The following is a 24,385-nucleotide window of genomic DNA, read 5'->3' as shown; positions in this document are numbered from 1 at the left end:
AAGTTCAAAAGGGTTAGTGACCCCAGAGAAAGGATCACTTCATTACCAATTAAGATGATCAGCTGGTCGTGACTCACACCTGTAGTCCCAGCTACTCGGGAGGCTGAGGCACGACAACAGCTTGAACACGAGAGGTGGAAGTTGCAGTGAGCTGAGACTACGCCACGGCACTCCAGCCTGGACAACAGAGTAAGACTCCGTCTCAAAAGTTAAAAAAAAAAAAAAAAAAAGAAAAAGAAAAGAAAAAGAAATTAAGATGAACTCTCTTCGGTCAGGTGGAATCAGGACGCGCTGGACGCGCTGGCTTCCTCGTTGGAGTCTCCTGCGGCTGTGCCTGTAGCCCACTTCCCGTGCAGTCCTCCGAGGCGCGGCCTCCAGCAGGGGTCGCTGCTTCGCCGCCGCCCTGGCCTCGCGTCCCGCCCTACCCGCTCTCACCGCGGCAGCGCCGGCGGAAGGGGCGGGGCGCAGGTAGGGGTGGCCTAGAGGCCTGCAGTCCGCGCGGCCGCGGGGAGGGACGGGAGGCCCTGACGTACAGGTGAGTGCGCCCCTGCTGGCGCGCGGCGCCGAGCCCACGGCCCGCGCCCCCTGTTACTTCTCGCTGCGCCCCTCTGCCCCGCCCACGTTCCCGCCACGTCTCCCCGTGAGTGTCCAGTGTCCTGCCAGCCTCCGGACGCCCCGCGAGCCCAGGGCTGCGCAGGGGCTGTGGCCGTTGAGTGCGACGAAGCCGTCCGCCCTGCGCGGTCGCTCCTGCTGGCTCCGAATGCAGACTGAGAACCCGGGGACGCAGTTGTCCATTTCCTTTGACCTTGGGGACCCAGGAAGGTGCTCTGCCCGGGGGGGCGGGGAGGGAGCGAGAGGAACCCGCCCCAGTCTCAGCCCGCAGCCTCCGAGGTCTCCGAGGGAAGGGAGGGATCTGTAGCTGCGTTTAGACCAATTTCTCCGTCTTACGGAGCGGAAGGAATGTGGAGCGTTTCCTGGAGTCAAATAGGTCAAAGTCTGCGCTGCTTTTCTTACAGTCTTCGGTTAGTTCAGATTGTATACCTCTCCTGAGGATCTCGCCCAAAACCTCCTGTGAGCCTCTGCCGTGATCACCCCTTCACTCACCACGCACGAACGCCAAAGAGATCTTTTAAAATGAACTGTCAGCTGTTCTATCTAACACCCATCATTGCTTGGTCTTTTCCCGGTTATTCGAATGCACCCGTCCCCTTGATGTATTTTTATTCCACAGGGTGTTGTTGTTACGTTGTTTTTTAAGACTGTCTCACTCCGTCGCCAAGGCTAGAGTGCAATGGTGTGAACTCCGCTCCCTGCAGCCTCCCCCTCCCAGGTTCAAGCGATTCTCCTGCCTCAGCCTCCCGAGTAGCTGTGACTACAGGTGCATGCGATCACGCCCGGCCAATTTCTTCCCACCCGCCCCCGAGATGGAGTTTGCTCTTGTTACCCAAGCTAAAGTGCAATGGAACGATTTTGGCTCGCCGCAGCCTCCGCCCCCCCAGGTTCAAGTAATTCTCCTGCCTCAGCTTCCCGAGTAACTGGGATTATAGGCATTCGCCACCACGCCCGGCTCATTTTGTATTTAGTAGAGACGGGGTTTCTCCATGTTGGTCAGGCTGGTGTCGAACTCCAGACTCAGGTGATTCACCCGTCCCAAAGGGCTGGGATGACAGGCGTGAGCCACCGCGCCCAGCCAAGCCCCTGCCTATTTTTATTTTAGATCTCACTATGTTGCCCAGGCTGATCGCAAACTCTTGCGCACAAGCAATGCAATTCTGCCTTGGCCTCCCAAAGTGCTGGGATTGTAGGCATGAGCCACCTGCCTGGCTTCATCCTGCCCTCTCAATCCCCCTTACCCTGCTCCACTTTCTTTCCCCAGAGCATTAACCACCAGCTATCATATAATTTACAGGGTTTTTTTGTTTGTTTGGCTACCTGTTTCCCCTACTAGAATATAAACTCTACAAGAATAGAATCTTCATCTATATTTTTTTCCTCTGAATTCCTAGTGCCCAGATTTGTGCTTGGCACATAGTAAGTGCTTCATTAAAGGGAGGAAGCCAGTGTTGCTGAAGCTGAATGAGCAAAGGTCAGAGTGGTAAATAAGGCTGGAGAGGAAAAGGGGGTTGAGGGAGCATCAGATCCTGTAGAGCAGGGGTCCCCAAACTTTTTACACAGGGGGCCAGTTCACTGTCCCTCATACTGTTGGAGGGCCGCCACATACTGTGCTCCTCTCACTGACCACCAATGAAAGAGGTGTCCGTTCCTGAAGTGCAGCACAGGGGCCGGATAAATGGCCTCGGGGGAGCGGGCCGTAGTTTGGGGACGCCTGCTGTAGAGCCTTTAGACTGTGGTAGAGTCTTTGCTTTTTTCTGAGTGCTTTTGTAGCGATTTGAGGAAAGGAGTGACTTGGTATGAATGACTTTATTATGTACCCACGTGGAGGTGTCAAATAGGCAATTAGATATTGTGTTGCAGGTCCCCAGGTTCATTGACTCACTAAGGATTCGAAAGACTCAAAGGATGCAGCGGGTAGTCATACTCACAGCTGTGATTTATTATCACAAAAGGATACAAAGCAAAATAAGCAAGGGGAAAAGATGCATGGGACAAAGTCTGGAGGAAACCAGGTGCCGTCTTCTAAGAGTCCTCTCCTAGTGGAGTCACATGGGGTATGCTTAATTCTTGCAGCATCAAATTATGACAACATGTGAGATGTCTATCAGGAAAGCTCATACAGCTGATTTTTCCAATAAAAAGTCACAGAGGCACTGTGCTTAGAATGCGCCAAAATTTCAGCCTCCCAGAAAACACAGGTGTTCAGAATCAAACACATTGTTTGTACAGTTTGAGCACAGTGAGCCACTCTTATTCATCTGGGAGTTGTGGGAACCCTCATGAAGTTCAAGTTCCCAAACACTAGCCAAGGGCCAACTTTGCAAGCAGATATTTCTAAGGATAGCAATCTCAGACCTGTTAACTCTTTTCTGCACAGATATGTGAGTCCGGAATTTGGGAGAAAGTTCTGGAATGAGGGTATATATTGGGATGTAGTTGGCCTATAGATGGTATTTAAAGCCACAGAAATGACTGGTGTTTTGATAATGCATTTGTTAGAACTAATTGGGTACACTTAAGAGCTGAGCCCTGGGCCCCTCCAACTTCAAGATGTTAAGGAGGGCCAGGTGCAGTGACTCACGCCTGTAATGGCAGCACTTTGGGAGGCTGAGGCACGCAGATCACTTGAGCTCAGGAGTTCTAGACCAGCCTGGCCAACATGATAAAACCCTGTCTCTACTAAAAATACAAAAATTAGCCTGGTGTGGTGGTGGGCGCCTGTAATCCCAGCTACTCTGGAGACTAAGGTGGGAGAATATGGCTTGAACCTGGGAGGCACAAGTTGCAGTGAGCTGAGATCACACCACTGCACTCCAGCCTGAACAACACAGGGAGAAGAGGAGGAGGTAGCAAAGGAGTCTTTTTTTTTTCCCTTTTCCTTTTCCTTTTTCTTTTTTTTTTTTTTTTTTTTTTGAGATAGAGTTTTGCTCTTCTTGCCCAGCCAGGAGTGCAATGGCTTGATCTCGGCTCACTGCAGCCTCTGCCTCCCAGATTCAAGCGATTCTCCTGCCTCAGCCTCCCGAGTAGCTGGGATTACAAGTGTTGCTGAGAAGTCAGTTAAGATGAGGACTAACATGACATTTTGGATTTAGGAAATGAAAGGAGTAGAATTGAGGAGAGTTAGACAACCATTTTGAGGAATTTTATAGTAAAGAAGAGCAAGATCAGGAGGTTGAGGCAGGAGAATCGCTTGAACCTGGGAAGCAGAGGTTGCAGTGAGCCGAGATCAAGCCACTTCACTCCAGCCTGGGCAACAGAGGGAGACTCGGTCTCAGAAAAGAAAAAAAAAATGGTAGCTGAGGAGTAGTGGAGGCGAGAGGTTTGTGTAATCGCCTGCTTCTGAATGAAAGAAAAGGAACAGCCTCCTGCCCTTTACTGTAGCCACCCCCATGTTCTTTTATTTCCTCTTGTATGCCAGGTGCCTGGTATAAAGTACACAGTCCTTGTCGTCAGGGAACTGCCATTTAAGTGGAATGTGGGCAGGTGAACTGACTGCCAGGGCACACATGTGAAAGCAGGTCTAGGGGAGGCTGAGCATCCTTGAATGAGAAAAAGTAACAGCATGCCAATGGAATGACCCATTAGAAAGCAAAAGAATCGCTGTTGTCACTTGATGTTTCCCCATAGCTCAGTTTTAGGCCACCTTTGCTGTCAGAACTTTGTAGGCATCCTTGCTCTGAGCTCCAGCTGGTGCAGCCCTCAGCCTCCCCTGGACGTGCTTTCACATGGGTGCCCTGGCAGTCAGTTTACTTGCACACATTCCACTTAAATGGCAGTTCTCTGACGATAAGGACTGTGTGTTTTATATTAAGCCTACCCAGGCACTTAGGAGCAAACGAAGGAATTTGGGGGTGGTTACAGTGACGGGCAGGATGCTCATTTCATGTCTAGAAATTGAATCTGCAGCCAATCACTGGTGTCTGTCCTGAGCAGAGGAGTGAAGAACAGGGCACTCTGTAGGCCCTGTCACTACCCTTAGAGTTTAGGAGATAATTTGTGACCTGATTCAAAAGTAACTAAAAACATTTAGTGTTGGTGCAACCAGAGTATGGAAAAGGACATGTGGGGCATGACTTGGTAGAGGAGGATGGGGCCCATGTGGATTCTGGAGAAAGAGGAGACCGTGACAAAAAGACAAGAATTTTTCAGTAGTAGATTTTTTTTTTCCTTTCTTTTTTTTTTTTTTTTCTTGAGGTGGAGTTTTGTTGGCCAGGCTGGAGTGCAATGGCATGATCTCGGCTCACTGCGACCTCCACCTCTTGGGTCCAAGCAATTCTTCTGCCTCAGCCTTCCGAGTAGTTGGGATTACAGGTGTATGCCACCATACCCAGCTAATTTTTGTATTACTAGTAGACATGGGGTCTCACCATGTCAGCCAGGCTGGTCTCAAACTCCTGACCTCAGGTTATCCACCCACCTCAGCCTCCCAAAGTGCTGGAATTACAGACATGAGCCACCACACCTGGCTTTTTTTTTCTTCTTTTTTTCAAATAAACTGTAAGCCCAGTATTCTCCAGTGCTGCTTCAGTTGAAGAGCTTGATGTCTGATTAACTTTCTTCTCTGGCACCCCACTTCCAACTCAGGGCTCCCCTGGCCAGTTTCAAAGTTCTGAGGCAGAATCTGGGTCCTCAGGTTCGTCCCTTGTGACCCTGAATGTCCATTGCCAACATCTACAAATGGTTGTCATCTCCAGTAAGAATTAGGTTAATGTGTTTTCTCAATTTTATGTTTTTAATGAATTTTCTTCTAAGCTTCTGACATTTGCCAACATTTTCCTGCTATAAAGTTAAGCTGATCACAGTGAGAAGTAGTGAGCAGTTAATAAACACAAGAGAATACTTGGCTTGACATTTTGGTATGTTTGTTGAATTTACAAGTGCATCTGATTTTAAATATTTTCTGCTAGGAAAGGTTTCCTAATGCAGGTAAATCTAACTCTACATGTGACATGGGCAGAGAGCCACATCATATCCAGGCATTCCTCAAAGTAAACAGTGGTGTGGTATAAAGCTAGTTTTCTCCAAGGGCAGGAAAAGAGTGTAAAAAAGATATTTTAAAAATAAAAATAGGCCGGGCGCGGTGGCTCAAGCCTGTAATCCCAGCACTTTGGGAGGCTGAGGCGGGTGGATCACAAGGTCAGGAGATCGAGACCATCCTGGTCAATATGGTGAAACCCCATCTCTACTGAAAATACAAAAAATTAGCTGGGCATGGTGGCACATGCCTGTAATCCGAGCTACTCAGGAGGCTGAGGCAGGAGAATTGCCTGAACCCAGGAGGCGGAGGTTGCGGTGAGCCGAGATCGCGCCATTGCACTCCAGCCTGGGCAACAAGAGCGAAACTCCGTCTCAAAAAAATAAAAAATAAAAATAAAAATAAAACTAGGACTTATGGATGGAGAATGTGGACAGCCAGAGTCTGACACAGACACAGGACTTCCCACCCCTCACAGTGGGTGCTTCCCTCCCCCAGGTGTCTTCCCTTAGGATTTCTTCTAAGTTGGGGCAACAGTTCCCCCCCCCCCCCTTCTGACCCTGAAAATTGTCTCCTCCTCTCTGGTATTGCACTAGATGGTGACTTTTTTGTTTGTGGTTTTTTTTTGGTAGTGAGTTTTTATTCAAGAAAATAGGTGTATGGATGTGGAAGAAAGAGCACTTAACTTGGAGTCAGAAGACTGATAGACAGTTCAGCTTGGTAGTAATGAGTCTAGGCTTTGGATGCCTGAATTTGAATCCACTTAGTATCTGTGTGACTTTGTAACTGAGATGGGCTTGTTGCAAGGAATACATGAGTTAACATGTATAGAGCAATGCCTGGCCCACAGTAAAAACAATGAGCCTTAAGAAGACTTCATCTTGGAATCCTAGCCCTGTCATTTACTAGCTGTGCCACTTAGCTTATTCTTAAATTGCTTCAACTCTCATTTGTACTCATCTGTAAAATGAGGGAACTGCACAAAGTCATCCCTCAGAGGCTGCTTTTTTTTTTTTTTCTTAATGGAGTTTTGGTCTTGTTGCCCAGACTGGAGTGCAGTGGCACGATCTCGGCTCACTGCAACATCCGTCTGCCTCCCGGGTTCAAGCGATTCTCCTGCCTCAGCCTCCCTAGTAGCTGGGATTACAAATACTACCACGCCCAGCTAATTTTTTGCATTTTTAGTAGAGATGGGGTTTCACCATGTTGGCCAGGCTGGTCTCGAACTCCTGGCCTCAGATGATCCATCCACCTCTTCCTCCCAAAGTGCTGGGATTACAGGTGTGAGCCACCACACCTAGCAAGGCTGCCCATTTCATCTCTGCAGATACATATGGCTCTGCAAGGGGAGTATTATCATTTGGGGTGGAACATGCAGCCAGGACCTGAGCTCCAAGGTCTACAGTAAACACATTTTACATGACAACTCAATGTGTGTGTAATTGTAGGAAAAGATTCATCAAATAATATTTACTTTTGCTATATGTAATACACTGTAATATTTTCTATATTCTTCAATTCTAGCTCTTAAAAAGTAAAAAAAAATTTTTGAGACAGAGTTTTGTTCTTTTTGTCCAGGGTGGAGTGCAGTGGCGTAATCTCAGCTCACTGCAAACTCCGCCTCCCAGATTCAAGCAATCTCCGGCCTTAGCTTCCTGAGTAGCTAGGATTACAGGTGCCCACCACCATACCCAGCTAATTTTTGTATTTTTAGCTGAGATAGGTTTCACACTTTGGCCAGGCTGGTCTTGAACTCCTGACCTCAGGTGATCTGCCTGTCTCAGCCTCCCAAAGTGCTGGGATTACAGGCGTGAGCCACCACACCCAACAAAAAAAAGTAAAACTTTTAATAATGACTCTGGAACTTAGGACCAACACAGGCTTCTTGAGGGTGATGTTATAGAGCTCTGGCCACCTATGGCTAACCTTTCTGTGTGTTTTGGGTGGTTGGGAAAATATGAGAGGCTGTGCTCATGAGTTAATTATTTTTCTTCAAATTTTGCATTGTGAAGGATCTATGCCAAAATCTTACAGTGGTTAACATAGAGTAGACTATGGCTGGTTTTAATTTTTCTTTTCTTTTCTTTTTGAGATGGAGTTTCTCCATTATCCACGCTTGGTGGCGTGCGTATGTAGTCCCAGCTACTCAGGAGGCTGAGGCAGGAGAATTGTTTGAACCTGGGAGATGGAGGTTGCAGTGAGCTGAGATTGCACCACTGCACTCCAGCCTGGGTGACAGAGTGAGACTCTGGCTCAAAAAAAGAAGGCTGGGTGCGGTGGTTCACGCCTGTAATCCCAGCACTTTGGGAGGCTGAGACAGGTGGATCAGAAGGTCAGGAGTTTGAGACCAGCCTGGCCAACATGGTGAAACCCCGTCTCTACTAAAAATACAAAAATAATTAGTCGGGCATGGTGGCACATGTCTGTAATCCCAGCTACTCAGGGCTGAGGCAAGAGAATCCCTAGAACCAGGGAGGTGGAGGTTATAGTGAGCTGAGATCGTGCCATTGCACTCCAGCCTGGGCAACAGGAGTAAAACTCTGTCTCAAAAAACAAACAAGCAAACCCCCCCCCCGCCTCCCCCCAAAACCGGGAAACCTTTCAGTGCCACAGAAAATAGACTATGGAATGCAATAAGAATATCTCTGCCTCGGCCAGGCACGGTGGCTCACGCCTGTAATCCCAGCACTTTGGGAGGCCAAGGTGGATGGATCACCTGAGGTCGGGAGTTTGAGACCGGCCTGACTAACATGAAAAAACCCCATCTCTACTAAAAATACAAAATTAGCCAGGCTTGGTGGTGCATGCCTGCAATCCCAGCTACTCAGGAGTCTGAGGCAGGAGAATTGCTTGAATCCAGGAGGCAGAGGTTGTGGTGAGCTGAGATCACGCCATTGCACTGTAGCCTTGGCAACAAGAACAAAACTCCATCTCAAAACAAAAAAACAAATCATTGAGAACTACTTTTTTTTTTTTTTTTTTTTTTTTTGGAGCAGTCAGTACCCAGAGCTAATTTGGGGGAGGGGAGAGAGTAGAACCAGTGCTTTCACACATAACTAGTATCACATTAGACCTTCCTGGCAATCCTATGCACTAAGCACATTACTTGCAGCTAGAAGAGTCACTGTGCTGTGGTATATGGCCCTCAGCACATGCAGGTTGATATGACTTTTTGTAGGGGTGCATAAGTATAGGACTAGACGTAAAGTGTTCATAGTGCATATGGTTTATGTTGTAAGAATGTCATGACATTGAACTTGTGAGATAAAACTGATTTATTATTTGTTTCAGGTTGTAAGCGCCATGGCTATGACTAGTGTCAAATTGCTTGCTGGTGTTTTAAGAAAGCCAGATGCCTGGATTGGACTCTGGAGTATTCTCCGAGGGACACCTTCGTCACACAAACTCTGCACTTCCTGGAATCGATACTTGTATTTTTCTAGTACCAAGTTACGTGCACCAAATTATAAAACTCTTTTCTCGCTGAGACTCCCAGGGCTTTTAATATCTCCAGAATATATTTTTCCATTTTCCATAAGACTCAAAAGTAATATAAGCTCTAAAAAATCTAAAAAGTCTCTGCAAAAAGTAGATGATGAAGAAGACTCTGATGCAGAAAGTGATCATGACGAGATGAGTGAGCAGGAAGAGGAGTTTGAGGATGACCCTACTGTAGTCAAAGACTATAAAGACTTGGAAAAAACAGTGCAGTCTTTCCGGTATGATGTTGTCCTGAAGACAGGTCTAGATATTGGGAGAAAGTGAGTATGATACACATTTTATTATAAACTCACTCATCTTGTTATTTTAATGCAGCATTACAAATCACTTGGCCCATATCATGGTGAAGAATAACCACAACAAAAGGACCTTTATAGGTAACCTGTTTCAATTATTTCATTTTATAGATGAGAAAACTAATTTCTAAAGAAGTCACAAGTGACTGCCTGCAAATCCCATGTGCCATATTTCCTTGAATGTAAGACAGTTGACTGTAAGATGAACCACTGATTTAATAACAGCTTCTTGAGGAGAAAATGAATCACCATATTAGATGTATGTAGCAGGCATAAAATGCATCTGGATATTTCACAGATGCTATAATGTGAGAAGGTACTTCTTAGAATTAACAGGATGATGTGTAATAAGATGATGGTTAAGAATGCAGGCTTTGGAGCCAGATTATTGGAGTTTTAGTCCTGGTTCTGTGTGACCTCGGGCAAGTTACTTAAAGTTCCTGTGACTCAGTTTCCTCACCTGTAAAATGAGGATAGAACCTACTTTAGAGAGCGGTTGCTAGGACTGAGTGAGTATATATCTATCTCAGGCACTTATAGTATCTGGCACATAGTAGGTAGTATGTGTTGGCTGTTTTAAAAAAAATACTATATATGTACACATATAATAGAGGTGTTGAGTATAACTTTTAAGATTTCTTTAATATTCTGATTCCCTCTCTGCTAGGTTAATTATATAAGAATAGTGGAAGAATAGTGGCCTTCATTATTTTATTCTTTTTGTTTGTTTGTTTTTGTTTTTGGAGACAGAGTCTTACTCTGTAGCCCAGGCTGGAGTGCAGTGGCGCGATCTCAGTTCACTGCAACCTCTGCTTCCTGGGTCCTGGTTCAAGCAGTTCTGCCTCAGCCTCCCGAGTAGCTGGGATTACAGGCACGTGCCACCATGCCCAGGTAATTTTTGTTTTTGTTTTTGTTTTTAAGTAGCAATGGGTTTCACCATGTTGGCCAGGCTGGTCTTGAACTCCTGACCTCATGATCCACCTCGGCTTCCCAAAGTGCTGGGATTACAAGTGTGAGCCACTGTACCCAGCCTGTTCATTTATGCTTTTAGGAATGACTGCAGGCATATTGTATACAAGGCAAGAATTGTGATATTAGTAAACTCAAAAAAACTTCTTGTATTATTTGTATCTTTATGACCTAATTTAATGGCATAGTTTAATTTTTTTATCCTTGAAGCTTAAGAGATTCATAAAAATGAGTCAGTCCACAGATCCTGCTCTTGGCATTCTGACCAGGGTGCCATTAGAGAATGTTCTCTAAATTCTGGCCAGACTCATAAGGGTGCCTCTTCTCTCCCAGAGTAGTAGCTGCTGCTGTTATTATTAAGCTGAGCTCCACATATCAGTCACCTGGAATCAGATCATCAAAAAAAGGGTAGTAGGCCGGGCGCGGTGGCTCAAGCTTGTAATCCCAGCACTTTGGGAGGCCGAGGCGGGTGGATCACAAGGTCGAGAGATCGAGACCATCCTGGTCAACATGGTGAAACCCCGTCTCTACTAAAAAAATACCAAAAAATTAGCTGGGCAACGTGGCATGTGCCTGTAATCCCAGCTACTCAGGAGGCTGAGGCAGGAGAATTGCCTGAACCCAGGAGGCGGAGGTTGCGGTGAGCCGAGATCGCGCCATTGCACTCCAGCCTGGGTAACAAGAGCGAAACTCCGTCTCAAAAAAAAAAAAAAAAAAAAAAAGGGTAGTGATTTTTAGCTGCTTCCTCCCCTGGTCTGGTTGCCCCAGTGACTTAAGTTCAGAGACATCAGCAGCTGTCAGATTGGAATTTCCCCAGACAGTACAGACTGGCAGAGGGTTTCTTAATGGCTTTGCTATACACATGGTGCCTGGTTTTCCTTTTAGTGTACAGAGCAGGTACCTGAGGGGAAGGAAGTGCCCACTCACTTTAGCTGTCATAAATCATCAGAGCTATAGCCTGGCCATGTAGTCTCTGCACTGGGAGTCAGGTGGAGTACCCCAGGCCCCTGTACAGAATGGAGCTTGACATGTATGCTAAAACCTCTCTTAAGGCTCCATCCAGTTAACTTCCCAAGAGCATTAGGAAATCTTTGCAGCAGTTCAACATCTGTTTAGAAATGCCCTTTCATCTCCCTGTATTAGGTACACACCAGAACAGGTGACTTTCACTTTCCCAGTACTCAAAATGGAGACTGTGGGGAGTCACTGTCCAAATAAACATTAATGGCAAGTGTTTCTCTCAAACTTGTATATAGTTGATGCTTGAACAATGTGGGGGTTAGGGGTGCCAACCTCCATGGGGTTGAAAAGCTACTAATAACTTTTGACACCCCGAAAACTTAACTACTAATATTTTGACATTCGGAAAACTTGACTACTAATACAGTCTACTGTTGACTCTGTTGACTGAAGGCCTTACTGATACGCAGTTACAATACAGTAAGCTAGAGAAAAGAAAATATTATTAAGAAAATCATAAGGAGGTAAAAATATATTTAGAGACAGAGTCTCTGTTGTCAGGCTGGAGTACAGTGGCCCAATCTTGGCTTGCTGCAGCCTCCGCCTCCTGGATTCAAGTGATTCTGCCTCAGCTTCCCAAGTAGCTGGGACTACAGGCGCACACTACTATGCCCAGCTAGTTTTTGTATTTTTAGTAGAGACGGGGTTTCACCATGTTGGCCAGGATGGTCTTAATCTCTTGACCTCGTGATTCTCCTGGCTTGGCCTCCCAAAATGCTGGGATTACAGATGTGAGCCACTTTGCCTGGCCTATTTACTATTTTTTTTTTTTTAAGCTGGAGTGTAGCAGCGTGATCTCAGCTCATTGCAACCTCCATCTCCCAGTTCAAGCGATTCTCCTGCCTCAGCCTCCTGAGGAGCTGGGACTACACGCAGTGCACCACCATGCCCAGCTAGTTTTGTTTTGTTTTGTTGTATTTTCTAGTAGAGAAAGGGTTTCTTTCATTATGTTGGCCAGGCTAGTCTTGAACTCCTGACCTCATGATCCACCCGTCTTGGCCTCTGAAAGTGCTGGGATTACAGGTGTGAGCCACTCACACCTGGCCCTATTTACTATTCATTAAGTGGAAGTGGATCATCATGAAGGTCTTCATCCTGGTCATCTTCACCTTGAGTAAGCTGAAGAGGAGGAGGAGGAAGAGGAATTGGAGTTGCTGTCTCAGGGGTGGCAGAGGCTGAAGGAAATCTGCATGTAAGTGGATCTGCAGAGTTTGGACCCATTTTGGCCAAGGGTCTACTGCAATTGTTTTGAGTATATGTCTATATTTTAAAGCACTTGACCTTTAAAAAGAAAGAGTTGAGGATACAAGTGCAGTTTTTGTTACATGGATATATTGTATAGTGATGAAGTCTGTGCTTTCCTGTACCCACCACCCAAAATGTGTACATTGTTGCTTTTTTTTTTGTAGCAAAGTGGAAGATGCATTCTACAAAGGTGAACTCAGACTGAATGAGGAAAAATTATGGAAGAAAAGCAGAACGGTGAGATACTAACCTAAAATAGCCAGATGTTTTTTGTCTCTTGCTCTGTTAGTACTCAATTAATGCTGCCTCAAAATTTCCCTCTGGCTCGGCTTCTTTCTCTGAGGTCCTCTGTGGTCTTCCAGTTCAAGCTGGTGGGAATCACATACAGCCTTCAGACACACAGGCACTTTCACTTTTGCAGCCTTAATGACCCTCTGATAAAGCTTCTCCCTTTTTGAATTTTAGAATAAGCCACTGTTAGAAATGGCAGAAATCCATTAATTAAACTTCCAGGTCATTAATGTTAGCCCTCATGGAATCCTCATAATAAAATTTCAAAGAAACGTTTGATCCACATAGAGGTGTTCTTTGGCTGATGGTACCTGAGCAGATGCGTAATTCTGTACAGCTCAGCAGTACCCACCGAGTGCTTGCTGGGTGCATGGCTTTGTGTGCAGAGCAGCTATAAAAAACGATGTGTTCTGTATTTTCTGACAAATCCATATCAATACTGTTGTTAAGTGAAAGTCAATTACAAGAAAATGTGTTTCCAGGCTCCCCCCGCACCCCCCCTTTTGTTTTGTTTTTTTTGTTTTTGAGACGGAGTTTCACTCTTGTTACCCAGGCTGGAGTGCAATGGCGTGATCTCAGCTCACCGCAACCTCCGCCTCCTGGGTTCAGGCAATTCTCCTGCCTCAGCCTCCTGAGTAGCTGGGATTACAGGCACGCGCCACCATGCCCAGCTAATTTTTTGTATTTTTAGTAGAGACGGGGTTTCACCATGTTGACCAGGATGGTCTCGATCTCTTGACCTCATGATCCACCCGCCTGGGCCTCCCAAAGTGCTGGGATTATAGGTGTGAGCCACCGTGCCCGGCCCCCCCTTCTTTTTTTTTTTTTTGAGACGGAGTCTCGCTCTGTTGCCCAAGTTGGAGTGCAGTGGCATGATCTCGACTCACTGCAGCCTCTGCCTCCAAGTTCCAGCGATTCTCCTGCTTCAGCCTCCTGGGTAGCTGGGATTACAGGCATGTACCGCCACGCCTGGCTAATTTTTATATTTTCAGTAGAGAAGGGGTTTCTCCATGTTGGCCAGGTTGGTCTCGAACTCCTGACCTCAGCTGATCCGCCCACCTCGGCCTCCCAAAGTGCTGGGACTGCAAACATGAGCCACCAAACCCAGCCCAGTCTCCACTTTTCTAACAGTAAATCATATATAAAAATTCTAGGGCACAGTGGCTCACACTTGTAATCCCAGCACTTTGGGAGCTGAGGCCAGCAGATTGCTTGGGCATAGGAGTTCGAGACCAGCCTGGGCAACATGACAAAACTCTGTCTCTATGAAAAAATACAAAAAATTAGCCAGGCATGGTGGCAGGTGTTTATCTCAGCTTCTCGGGAGGCTGAGATGGGAGGATTACCTGAGCCTGGGAGGTCAAGGCTGCAGTGAGCCATAATCGTGCCACTGCACTCCAGCTTGGGTGACAAGAGACCTGTCAAACAAAAATCCTGTTAGAAAATAATTTTTGTAAAAGTAAATTACATATATACAAACATCTGGAATTAAAATACTGCTATTACTAGTATTTAAGTGAAACATTATGGGTTATATTGATTTTCTTCATGCTTTTTATTTTTTGAATTTTTTACCATGAGTATAAAAATTGGAAAAATACTGATTAAAAAAAGTTAACTAAACACAATAAAAAGATATGACAGAGACCCTTAAAAACTATGAACGACAAAAGACGTGAGGTATTGGAAGGTATAATTTAACTCAGTGTTCTGGGAACAAAGGTTCCAGAGAAGTTAGACATACTTTGGAGATTGTTTTTATTTCATCTTCTTTTATATTTCAAAACACCCCTGGGGTTGGAAGATCTGAGCTATATCCGGTTGCCCTAGGACTTGAGACTTTGAGGCTGTCAGCTGTCAGCTGTGCATTTGGGTGAGCACTGAGGCTTCCTGCAGTCCTTGCTGACTGAGATCATGCAGGTTCTTGCAGCAATGTGGGCAGAAGGAGGGAAAACTCCCCCATGCTGTCTCAGCCCCCAAGTCACAGGCCCTGGTGATCCTCCTGACTTGAACTGGCATGCTTGCACTATGGCCGTCTGCTATTACTCCGTGAGCTGCATGCAGTCATAAGCGCTTCTCATCTCTGAATTACTTTTTCCTGACTGTAGCCTGCTCTCCTTCTAAGCTGCAGTATTCCAAAAACAAGATATGTTCTTGGAGTAAGGAATAATTACTCCCTGAACACCGTGTCTCTGTGCTGAGGCCTCATTTACGAGACTATTTTTCTCCCCGTTTTGTGATGTTGTTAACTACAGCTTAATTGCTGCTGCTTCATTCTGCCTTGAGTGTTCCGTTGTCCCAGCCGCCTTCCAGGTTTCTTGTGAGGGTCAGCAGAGGAAGGGGGCATTATTAACACTAAGCTGTCTTGTTACTAGGAGGCCTGGTAGCCATAGAAACTGCAGCTGACTGGAGATTTGAAATGTAGATATTTGGAACAGCCCTAATCTCTGCCAGTTCTGCTTTGTGTCTGGTGAGGGACACGGCCTTGGAGGGGAATAAAAAATGTCTTGCCTTCCTTGGTCTGCTCTGTGGAGCCAGTGCCAAGCTGTTGGCCCCAAAGGGTCAGGTTCTTGTCTGATGCTGTAGCTCTAACCCTGGCTGCCTGCAGTTCAGCAAAGCTTTTCTTTGAGCTGAAAACAAGGTGGAGCCCAGAGCTGAGTAACTGTTGATTAAGCAGTGGTTGTGTAGTACCCAAGTATGGGGACTGAATCCTTCCTAAACTTATCTCTTCTTGGGATCAGTTGGGTAAGGAGAAAGACGCCTTCTCTATGCTACAAGGAAGCCCCAAAGGGATTCATTCTTTTTTTTTTGAGACGGAGTTTCGCTCTTGTTGCCCAGGCTGGAGTGCAATGGCGCGATCTCGGCTCACCGCAACCTCCGCCTCCTGGGTTCAGGCAATTCTCCTGCCTCAGCCTCCTGAGTAGCTGGGATTACAGGCACGTGCCACCATGCTCAGCTAATTTTTTGTATTTTTAGTAGAGACGGGGTTTCACCATGATGACCAGGATGGTCTCGATCTCTCGACCTTGTGATCCACCCCCTTCGGCCTCCCAAAGTGCTGGGATTACAGGCTTGAGCCACCGCGCCCGGCCCGCAAAGGGATTCATTCTTTAGCCACACACTGGCCTCTCTTTTGAGAGGCTGACATCATGCACAATATCTCTATGGAAAGATACACATAGAGTATCCTTTCTGTATATCTTTTTTTCTTTCCTTTGGAGACAGAGTCTTGCTTGGTTGCCCAGGCTGGAGTACAGTGGTGTAACCACAGCTCATTGCAGCGTTGACCTTCCGGGTTCAAGTGATCTTTCCACCTCAGCCTCCTAAGTAGTTGGTACTACAGGCACACCACCACACCTGGCTAATTTTTTATTTTTGGTAGAGACAGGGTCTCACTGTGTGATCTAGGCTGGTCTTGAACTCCTGACCTTAAATTATCTGCCCACCTAGACTTCCCAAAGTGCTGAGATTACAGGCATGAGACATCACACCTGGCCTTATATACCTTTTCTTTGTATACCCTTTTGTATCTTCTAAATTTTATATCACTTGCATATATTACTTATTAAAAGAATTTTAGCCGGGCGCGGTGGCTCAAGCCTGTAATCCCAGCACTTTGGGAGGCCAAGGCGGGTGGATCACGAGGTCAAGAGATCGAGACCATCCTGGTCAACATGGTGAAACCCCGTCTCTACTAAAAATACTAAAAATTAGCTGGGCATGGTGGTGTGTGCCTGTAATCCCAGCTACTCAGGAGGCTGAGGCAGGAGAATTGCCTGAACCCAGGAGGCGGAGGTTGCGGTGAGCAGAGATCGCACCATTGCACTCCAGCCTGGGCAACAAGAGCGAAACTCCGTCTCAAAAAAAAAAAAAAAAAAGAATTTTAGGCCCAGCACAATGGCTCATCCCTGTAATCCCAGTACTTTGGGAGGCCAAAACCCCTTCTCTACTAAAAATACAGAAAATTACCTGGGCATGGTGGCAGGCACTTGTAATTCCAGCTATTCAGGAGGCTGAGGCAGGAGAATCACTTAAACCCGGAAGGTGGAGGTTGCAGTGAGCTGAGATCATACCACTGCACTCCAGCCTGGGCGACAGAGTGGAATTCTTTTAAAAAAAAAAAAAAAAAGAAAAAGAAAAAATAGAAAAAAAATAAAAAAGAAATAAAGAATTTTATCTGGGCAAGGTGGTGCATGCCTATAGTCCCAGCCACTTGGGAAGCTGAGGCAGGAGTGTCATTGAGCCCGGAGTTTAGACTGCAGTGCACTGTGATTGTGCCTATGAATAGCTACTGCATTCCACCCTGCACAACATGTGAGACCCATCTCTAAACATATTTAAAATAATAATTTGAATGAAATAAGGTTATGCCAAAAAAGGTAAAGCAGAGTTCCTAAGCCTTGTTTGTCTAGACAGATAAAAATCTAGACAGATTTTTTAAATGTCCACACAGCCTGAAGTAGTCTTGTTAAACATTGAACCCATTGTTACTGATTCACATTCCAAAAATAAATAAATAAAAATTGAATCCAGGGTCAGTTGTAGTGGCTCATACCTGTAATCCCAGCACTTTGGGAGATCAAGGTGGGCAGATAATGAGGTCAAGAGTTCAAGACCATCCTGGCCATCATGGTGAAACCTTGTCTCTACCAAAAACACAAAGATTAGCCGAGAGTGGTGGCGTGCGCCTATAGTCCCAGCTACTTGGAAGGCTGAGGCAGGACAATCGCTTGAACCCGGGAGGCAGAGGTTGCAATGAGCTGAGATTGTGCTACGGCACTCTACAGCCTGGTGACAGAGTGAGACTCCATCTCAAAAAAAATAAAAATAAAAATAAAAAAATAAACCCAGTGGAACTACAGAAAGGGGGAACGCCCCCTACCCCTGCCCAGATAATACCTATGTTCTATTCCTCAAGCCCAAGGAGAGAAAGTCTTGACCATAGCTGTGGTATGAGCCTTTCTGTTTCTCAGCCCATAGGAGAGGAAGTTAATGGTTTAAAATCTGCTCCTGGCCGGGCGCGGTGGCTCAAGCCTGTAATCCCAGCACTTTGGGAGGCCAAGGCGGGTGGATCACAAGGTCAAGAGATTGAGACCATCCCGGTCAACATGGTGAAACCCCGTCTCTACTAAAAATACAAAAAATTAGCTGGGTATGGTGGTGCGTGCCTGTAGTCCCAGCTACTCAGGAGGCTGAGGCAGGAGAATTGCCTGAACCCAGGAGACAGAGGTTGCGGTGAGCCGAGATCGCGCCATTGCACTCCAGCCTGGGTAACAAGAGCGAAACTCCGTCTAAAAAAAAGAGAGAGAGATGGACTTACCCTCCGCGGTAAGAGTTACCAAAAGCTCGGCGTCCATGAAGGTCCAGGGGGCCTCCAGGGCGTTCCGGCAGCATCAGTCTTCAGCCGCTGAGCTGAGGAGAGCAGGGAAAGAGCCTGAGGGCTATGGGGTTGGGCTCCTGGACCCTTAGAGACAGTGTGAGTCGGGCAGTCTGATTTCCAGTGGAGTCCCGCACAGATGGGACATGGTCTAGGAGGAATCTCTGGCTGTGGGCATTCCTTGGCCCAGTGGCCAGGTTTTTCGGCATTTGAAGCAAGGCTTTCAGGGAGGAGGTCCTGAAGAGAAGCCTGGACTCTATGGGTCTGGTGATCTGAAACTTCTGTGAGCTGACGGAGAGGCTGGGGTCTGCCTTACAGCTGAAGCAAGCATTTGTAATTCTGAAATACAATGCTGCTTGGCAGCTTCTTCCGTTATTAAACACCTTAAAGGTGAGGTTGATTAGTTCCAGTTGTGGGGGTTGAGGGCCAGATTCTAATTTCTGTAGCTTTTTAAATATCAGGGATTGATTGGGTGATAAAATGCATATTACGGATTCTTCACGGGTGAGAGTAGGAGGATGACGTTTAAGTCACTCCAGGTGAGATAATAGGACTGAGTTAAGTATTGGAACTCTTGTATATACTTAGTGGAATCTGATGAAAAGGAGCCTAACTGTTGGCCAATTTGGGAAAGGTCAGGTAAAGAAAGGAATGTGCATCCTAACTATGCCTTCGGCTCCAGCCACCTCTCGAAGGGGGAATTGTTGGGCAGGGGTGGAGGAGGTAGCTGCAGAACTAAAGTGTAAGCTGGACCAGGTATGAGGTGGGGAGGTGACAGGAGGGGCATAAGGAAGTGGGTTGTGGGCAGAGGAAGAGGCGGGGGCCTGCGGGGGGCTGAGGGAGTGCAGTTAGGGCCTGGTTTGGACAGACAGGGAGGAGAACGGTCAGAAGAGTTGATGGACAAGGAGGATTCTGGGTCACCGCAGAGGCAGGAGGCGCGGATGGAAGGTAGAGAAGGAAATGTTGGGACGAGTTGCATTGACAGCAGAGGTTAGGGAGGGAATGGAGTGTAAAATACGCCTGGACATCATCGGGCACCTTAGGCCATTTGCCCATTCACTGAGAAAAATTGTCAATCTCACAGAATAGAAAAATCAAAAGTGCTGTTTTCTGGCCATTTGGAACCATTGTCTAATTTGTATTGAGGCCAGGCTGTGTTACAGAAAAAAATTACACGTTTAGGTTTCAGATCGGGTTACAGTTGAAGAGGTTTTAGGACACAGGCTAGCGAAGACAGAGGAAGAGAGGACAGAATATTGCCCATAGCAAAGGAGATACGTTTTAAGGAAAGGAGTAGAGGTGATGAGAAGGAGCGAGTAGCTACCAGGGTCTTTAGTAGACATCCCTGACTAAATCCTGGGCTGTAACATGGTTGAGTGGTCAAGGCAGGCATCCCCGCGATTGACCAGACACCAAGGGAAGACTGTCTTCCTGAGTCCATGACCAACATTCGAGTTTTTGAGCCCACGGATAAAGTGTGTGTCGTTTGCCTCTACTTAGAGAGACTTGTCTCCTTTTCTCTACCTAGAAGGAGAAAGATTGAAAGGAAAAGAGAGGGCCGGGCATGGTGGCTCACGCCTATAATCGCAGCACTTTGGAAGGCTGAGGCAGGTGGATCACTTGAGGTCAGGAGTTCGAGATCTGCCTGGCCAACATGGTGAAACCCCGTCTCTTAAGAAAAAAAAAAAAGAGAGGGAGAGACTGCTTACCCAATCTGAAGATGGCAAGAGGGTTGCTGGGCTGGTCTAATGTACTGAGGTCGAAGATGGGTCTCTTCACAGAGGGAGAGCAGGGACAGGGGGCTGGTCCCCCCAAAGGGGAGTACCACTGTCCTGGGTTTCAGCACCAAATATTAAGCACACTCTGAATGAAGAACCCCCTAAACAGACTTTGTGTAACAACATGGCTGTTCATTCACCCAGGGGCAGGCTGAGTCCAAAAAGAGAGTCAGCAGAGGGCAGTGCATATGAGTTGGTTTTACAGGTTTGGGGTAGGCAGTGGTAAGTTACAGAAGTTACAGTTCAGGGCAGTTTTTGCAAGCTGGGAGGGGGCCATTGAGTCTGGAGTCACAAGGTTGACCTATCAGTTGAGCAAGGTCAGTTACAAAGTCCAGTTGCCTTATCAGTTGAGGCAGAAGTAAGGAATAGAAGAATGTTTCAAAGTTTATTAGGCACTGCAGGGTTGGTCATTCTTCTCTTTTTGCGTTTTACCAGTTACTTCAGGCTTTCTAGTTCCAGGAACTCCTCTGGAGGTATATGTGCAGGTCACAGAGGTTACCATGCCATCCATGGCACAGTCGGCCTAAAAGACCTTCCATGTGGGCCAGGCGCAGTGGCACCCGACTGTAATCCCAGCACTTTGGGAGGCCAAGGCGGGAAGATCACCAGGTCAAGAGATCGAGACCATCCTGGCCAGCATGGTGAAACTCCATCTTTTCTAAAAATACAAAAATTAGCCGGGCATGATGGTACACACCTGTAGTCCCAGCTACTCGGGAGGCTGAGGCAGAAGAATTGCTTGAACGCAGAAGGCAGAGGTTGCAATGAGCCAAGATTGCTCCACTGCGCTTCAGCTTGGTGACAGAGTGAGACTCCATCTCAAAAAAAAGACCTTACATGCACAGGGACGAACCACAGCCAGCCAGTTGTTTCTGAAGGAAGGACACCGGTTGATACTGAGCCCCTTGTGTTTGAGGCACCCTCCCTTTTTTTTTTTTTTTTAATGGAGTTTCGCTCTTGTTATCCAGGCTGGAGTGCAATGGCGCGATCTTGGCTCACTGCAACCTCCGTCTCCTGTGTTCAAGCGATTCTCTTGCCTCAGCCTCCCGAGTAGCTGGCACTACAGGCACATGCCACCATGCCCAGCTAATTTTTGTATTTTTAGTAGAGACGGGGTTTCACCATGTTGACCAGGATGATCTCGATCTCTTGACCTCATGATCCACCTGCCTCGGCCTCCCAAAGTGCTGGGATTATAGGCATAAGCCACCGCGCCTGGCCTTTTTTTTTTTCTCTAGATGAAGTCTTCCTCTGTCACCTAGGCTAGAGTGCAGTGGGGTGATCTCTGCTCACTGCAATCTCCACCTCCTGGGTTCAAGCAATTCTCCTGTCCCAGCCTCCTGAGTAGTTGGGATTAGAGATGCCTACCACCACGCCCAGCTAATTTTTTATTTTTAGTAAAGATGGGGTTTCACCATGTTGGCCAGGCTGGTCTTAAAACTCCTGACCTCAAGTGATCTGTCTGCCTCAGCCTCCGAAAGTGCTGGGATTACAGGTGTGATGGGATTTACAGCCATGAGCCACTGTGCCTGGCTAAGGCTCCCTCCCTTTCATTCTGAGGCACTGGGGATAGGTGACAGTGACCGAAGTCAGAGCCTTTTCTCACCTGCCCCTCCTCTGCATCATGATCAGGTGGTGAAAACTCAAAGCGGTGATGTTTGCATTGGCCTGGATTTCCCAGAGTTAACCAAGCCTCCATTTTCTTCTAATTTTCAGGTCAAAGTGGGAGATACATTGGATCTTCTCATTGGAGAGGATAAAGAAGCAGGAACAGAGACAGTGATGCGGATTCTCCTGAAAAAAGTGTTTGAAGAGAAGACTGAAAGTGACAAATTCAGAGTGTTGTTACGGCGGTGGAAAAACTTAAAGTTGCCTAAGAAGAGAATGTCTAAATAAATGGATTGCTTTTCAGCAATAAAGCTGCTTTCTAGTGGTAGAGGAAAGGGTCAACTGAAAAAGAGACGCTTTTATTAAAATAAAGTTCTCTTAGCGTTTGTGGAATCTGCTGAGCCATTTTGTGGAAATTGGGATTCATATCTGGAGACACTGCCCAAGGCCTGCCCCTCCCCACCGCTGCCCACCTTGATTCATGCTCCTTTGACCTCATGTGAGAACCCTTTTGCCCAGAGTGAGACATGTGCAGAATGAACTAAGCCCCAGAAGGTTCTAATGGCTTGCCTGCTGTTTCCCACATAAGCTACCTCAGGAGTCACTGTAAAATAAACTGGCCTTGTTGTCTCTCAGTGTTTTTATTTAAAATGTTCCCTGTACAGCTGGGCCAGATTACCAGGTTCAGGCTTCTTCAGGCAAAACCAAGCAAAGTCAAGGTACCTTCAGATGGTTAGGGGAGACCCTCTGGAAGAGCCCTTTCTCCCCTGCCCTTCTGAATTACCACCAGGAGCTCTTAGTTCCCTTCAGTGTGTCTTCACAAGTCTGGATAAATAAAATTGTTACAACTAATTTCAAACCAGCTAGTTAGAGCCCATTTGAAATTGCTTGGGCCAGGGGTGCATAAACTAAGGTCGCCAAAGACCTGTTTTTGTATGGCCCTTGAGCTAAGAATGGTTTTTACATCACACACACCCAGAGACCTGTGGCCTACAAAACCTAAAATATTTACTTTAAAAAAATGGTTTGGCCGGGCGCAGTGGTTCACACCTCTAATCCCAGCATTTTGGGGGGCCAAGGCAGGCAGCTCACCTGAGGTCAGGAGTTTGAGACCAGCCTGGCCAACATGGGAAAACCCCGTCTCTACTAAAAATACAAAATTAGCCAGGTGTGGTGGCACATGCCTATAATCCAGCTGCTGGAGAGGCTGAAGCAGGAGAATCATTTGAACCCAGGAGACGGAGACGGAGGTGGAGGTTGTGGTGAGCTGAGATCACACCATTGCACTCCAGACTGGGCAACGAGTGAAACTCCATCTCAAAAAACACTTTTTGTCCGGGTGCAGTGGCTCATGCCTGTAATCCCAGCACTTCAGGAGGCCGAGGCAGGCAGATCACCTGAGGTCAGGAGTTCAAGACCAGGCTAGCTAACATGGTAAAACCCTGTCTCTACTAAACAGAAAAACTAGTTGGGCATGGTGATGGGTACCTGTAATCCCAGCTACTTGGGAGGCTTAGACAAGAGGGTCACGTGAACCTGGGAGGCAGAGGTTGCAGTGAGCCGAGGTCATGCCATTGCACTCCAGCCTGGACAAGAGTGAAACTCCATCTCAAACTTAGCTGAGAACAGTGGCTTACACCTGCAAACCCAGCATTTTAGGAGGCCAAGGCAGGTGGATCACTTAATCCTAGGAGTTTGAGACCAGCCTGAGGGCGACATAGTGAGACTTCATCTCCCTCTTAAAAACAAAAAAAACATTTTTGTAGAGGTGGATTCTGTGTTGCCCAGGCTGTTTCCAACTCCTGGGCTCAGGTGACTCACTTCAGCTTCCTGAAGTGCTGGGATTACAGGCATGAGCCATTGTGCTTGGCCAATGGCCTAAAATATTTACTATCTACAGAAAAAGTTTTTTGACCTCTGGTTTAGGGTAAAGGTTTAATTTTTAGGTGAAAGGAAACATACCTGTTTCATCAGTGAAGAGAATAAAACCAATTCTAATTCTTAAAGTGTCATAAAAGGGATGGAAGCTTAACAGTAGTATGGTGGTGTAGACACGTATAATGTACATCATCTAAGAAAGGACATACGGATATATAGGCCAGTCTGTAGATTCTCAGGAGCTGTTTTCTGGCACTTGAAGGGGTCATCTCCAATAAGAGATTTGTTAGATTATATCACATCAAAAAGACTGGCAGACCCAGGCGCGGCGGCTCACACCTGTAATCCCAACACTTTGGGAGGCTAAGGCAGGTTGATTACTTAAGGTGAGGAATTTGAGACCACCCTGGCCAACATAACAAAACCCCAGCCAGGCATGGTGGCGCACGCCTGTAGTGTCAGCTACTTGGGAGACTGAGGCAGGAGAATTGCCTGAACCCAGGAGGCAGAGTTTGCAGTGAGCAGAGATCACACCCCTGCACTCCAGCCTGGGTGAGGCGGGAAAGACTCTGTCTACAAACAAAACAAAACAGACCAAAAAACTCTGTATCTGGGCTCTTATTTGCCCCCTCCCCAGGAATTCCTGAGAATCCTGAATTAGCTGGCAGTGAAGAGAAACTTCTGTAGCCCAAAGCAGTGGGATATTTGGGCCCATGTGTCTGGAACTGTTTAACCAGCTTGTTTTTCATAAGACTCAGAATTTTTTTTTTTTTTTTTTTTTTTTTTTGAGACGGAATCTCTGTCACCCAAGCTGGAGTGCAATGGCACAGTC

General features: G+C 46.8%; 1 protein-coding gene and 1 long non-coding RNA gene across 2 annotated transcripts; one reads left to right on the top strand and one right to left on the bottom strand.

The window, feature by feature from the left end:
* Positions 1–462: 462 nt before the first annotated feature.
* On the top strand, positions 463–22,068 carry MTRES1 (mitochondrial transcription rescue factor 1). Its single transcript, XM_003935929.4, has 4 exons — positions 463–535; positions 8,882–9,351; positions 12,786–12,858; positions 21,784–22,068. The coding sequence occupies exons 2-4, from the start codon at positions 8,894–8,896 to the stop codon at positions 21,961–21,963; spliced, it is 711 nt and encodes a 236-aa protein (XP_003935978.1). The 5' UTR covers positions 463–535; positions 8,882–8,893; the 3' UTR covers positions 21,964–22,068.
* Positions 17,039–21,789, bottom strand: LOC141584279 (uncharacterized). The gene is made up of 2 exons (XR_012517225.1): positions 21,674–21,789; positions 17,039–18,324 (listed from the first exon to the last, which is right to left on the bottom strand). It is a non-coding gene; the product is annotated as an uncharacterized LOC141584279 (long non-coding RNA).
* Positions 22,069–24,385: the final 2,317 nt, after the last annotated feature.

This window comes from Saimiri boliviensis, chromosome 4 (assembly GCF_048565385.1).
Source record: "Saimiri boliviensis isolate mSaiBol1 chromosome 4, mSaiBol1.pri, whole genome shotgun sequence".
Lineage (NCBI taxonomy): Eukaryota > Metazoa > Chordata > Mammalia > Primates > Cebidae > Saimiri > Saimiri boliviensis.
The sequence above is the reverse complement of the archived record's forward strand: the minus strand, read 5'-3'. Positions and strand labels throughout refer to the sequence as shown.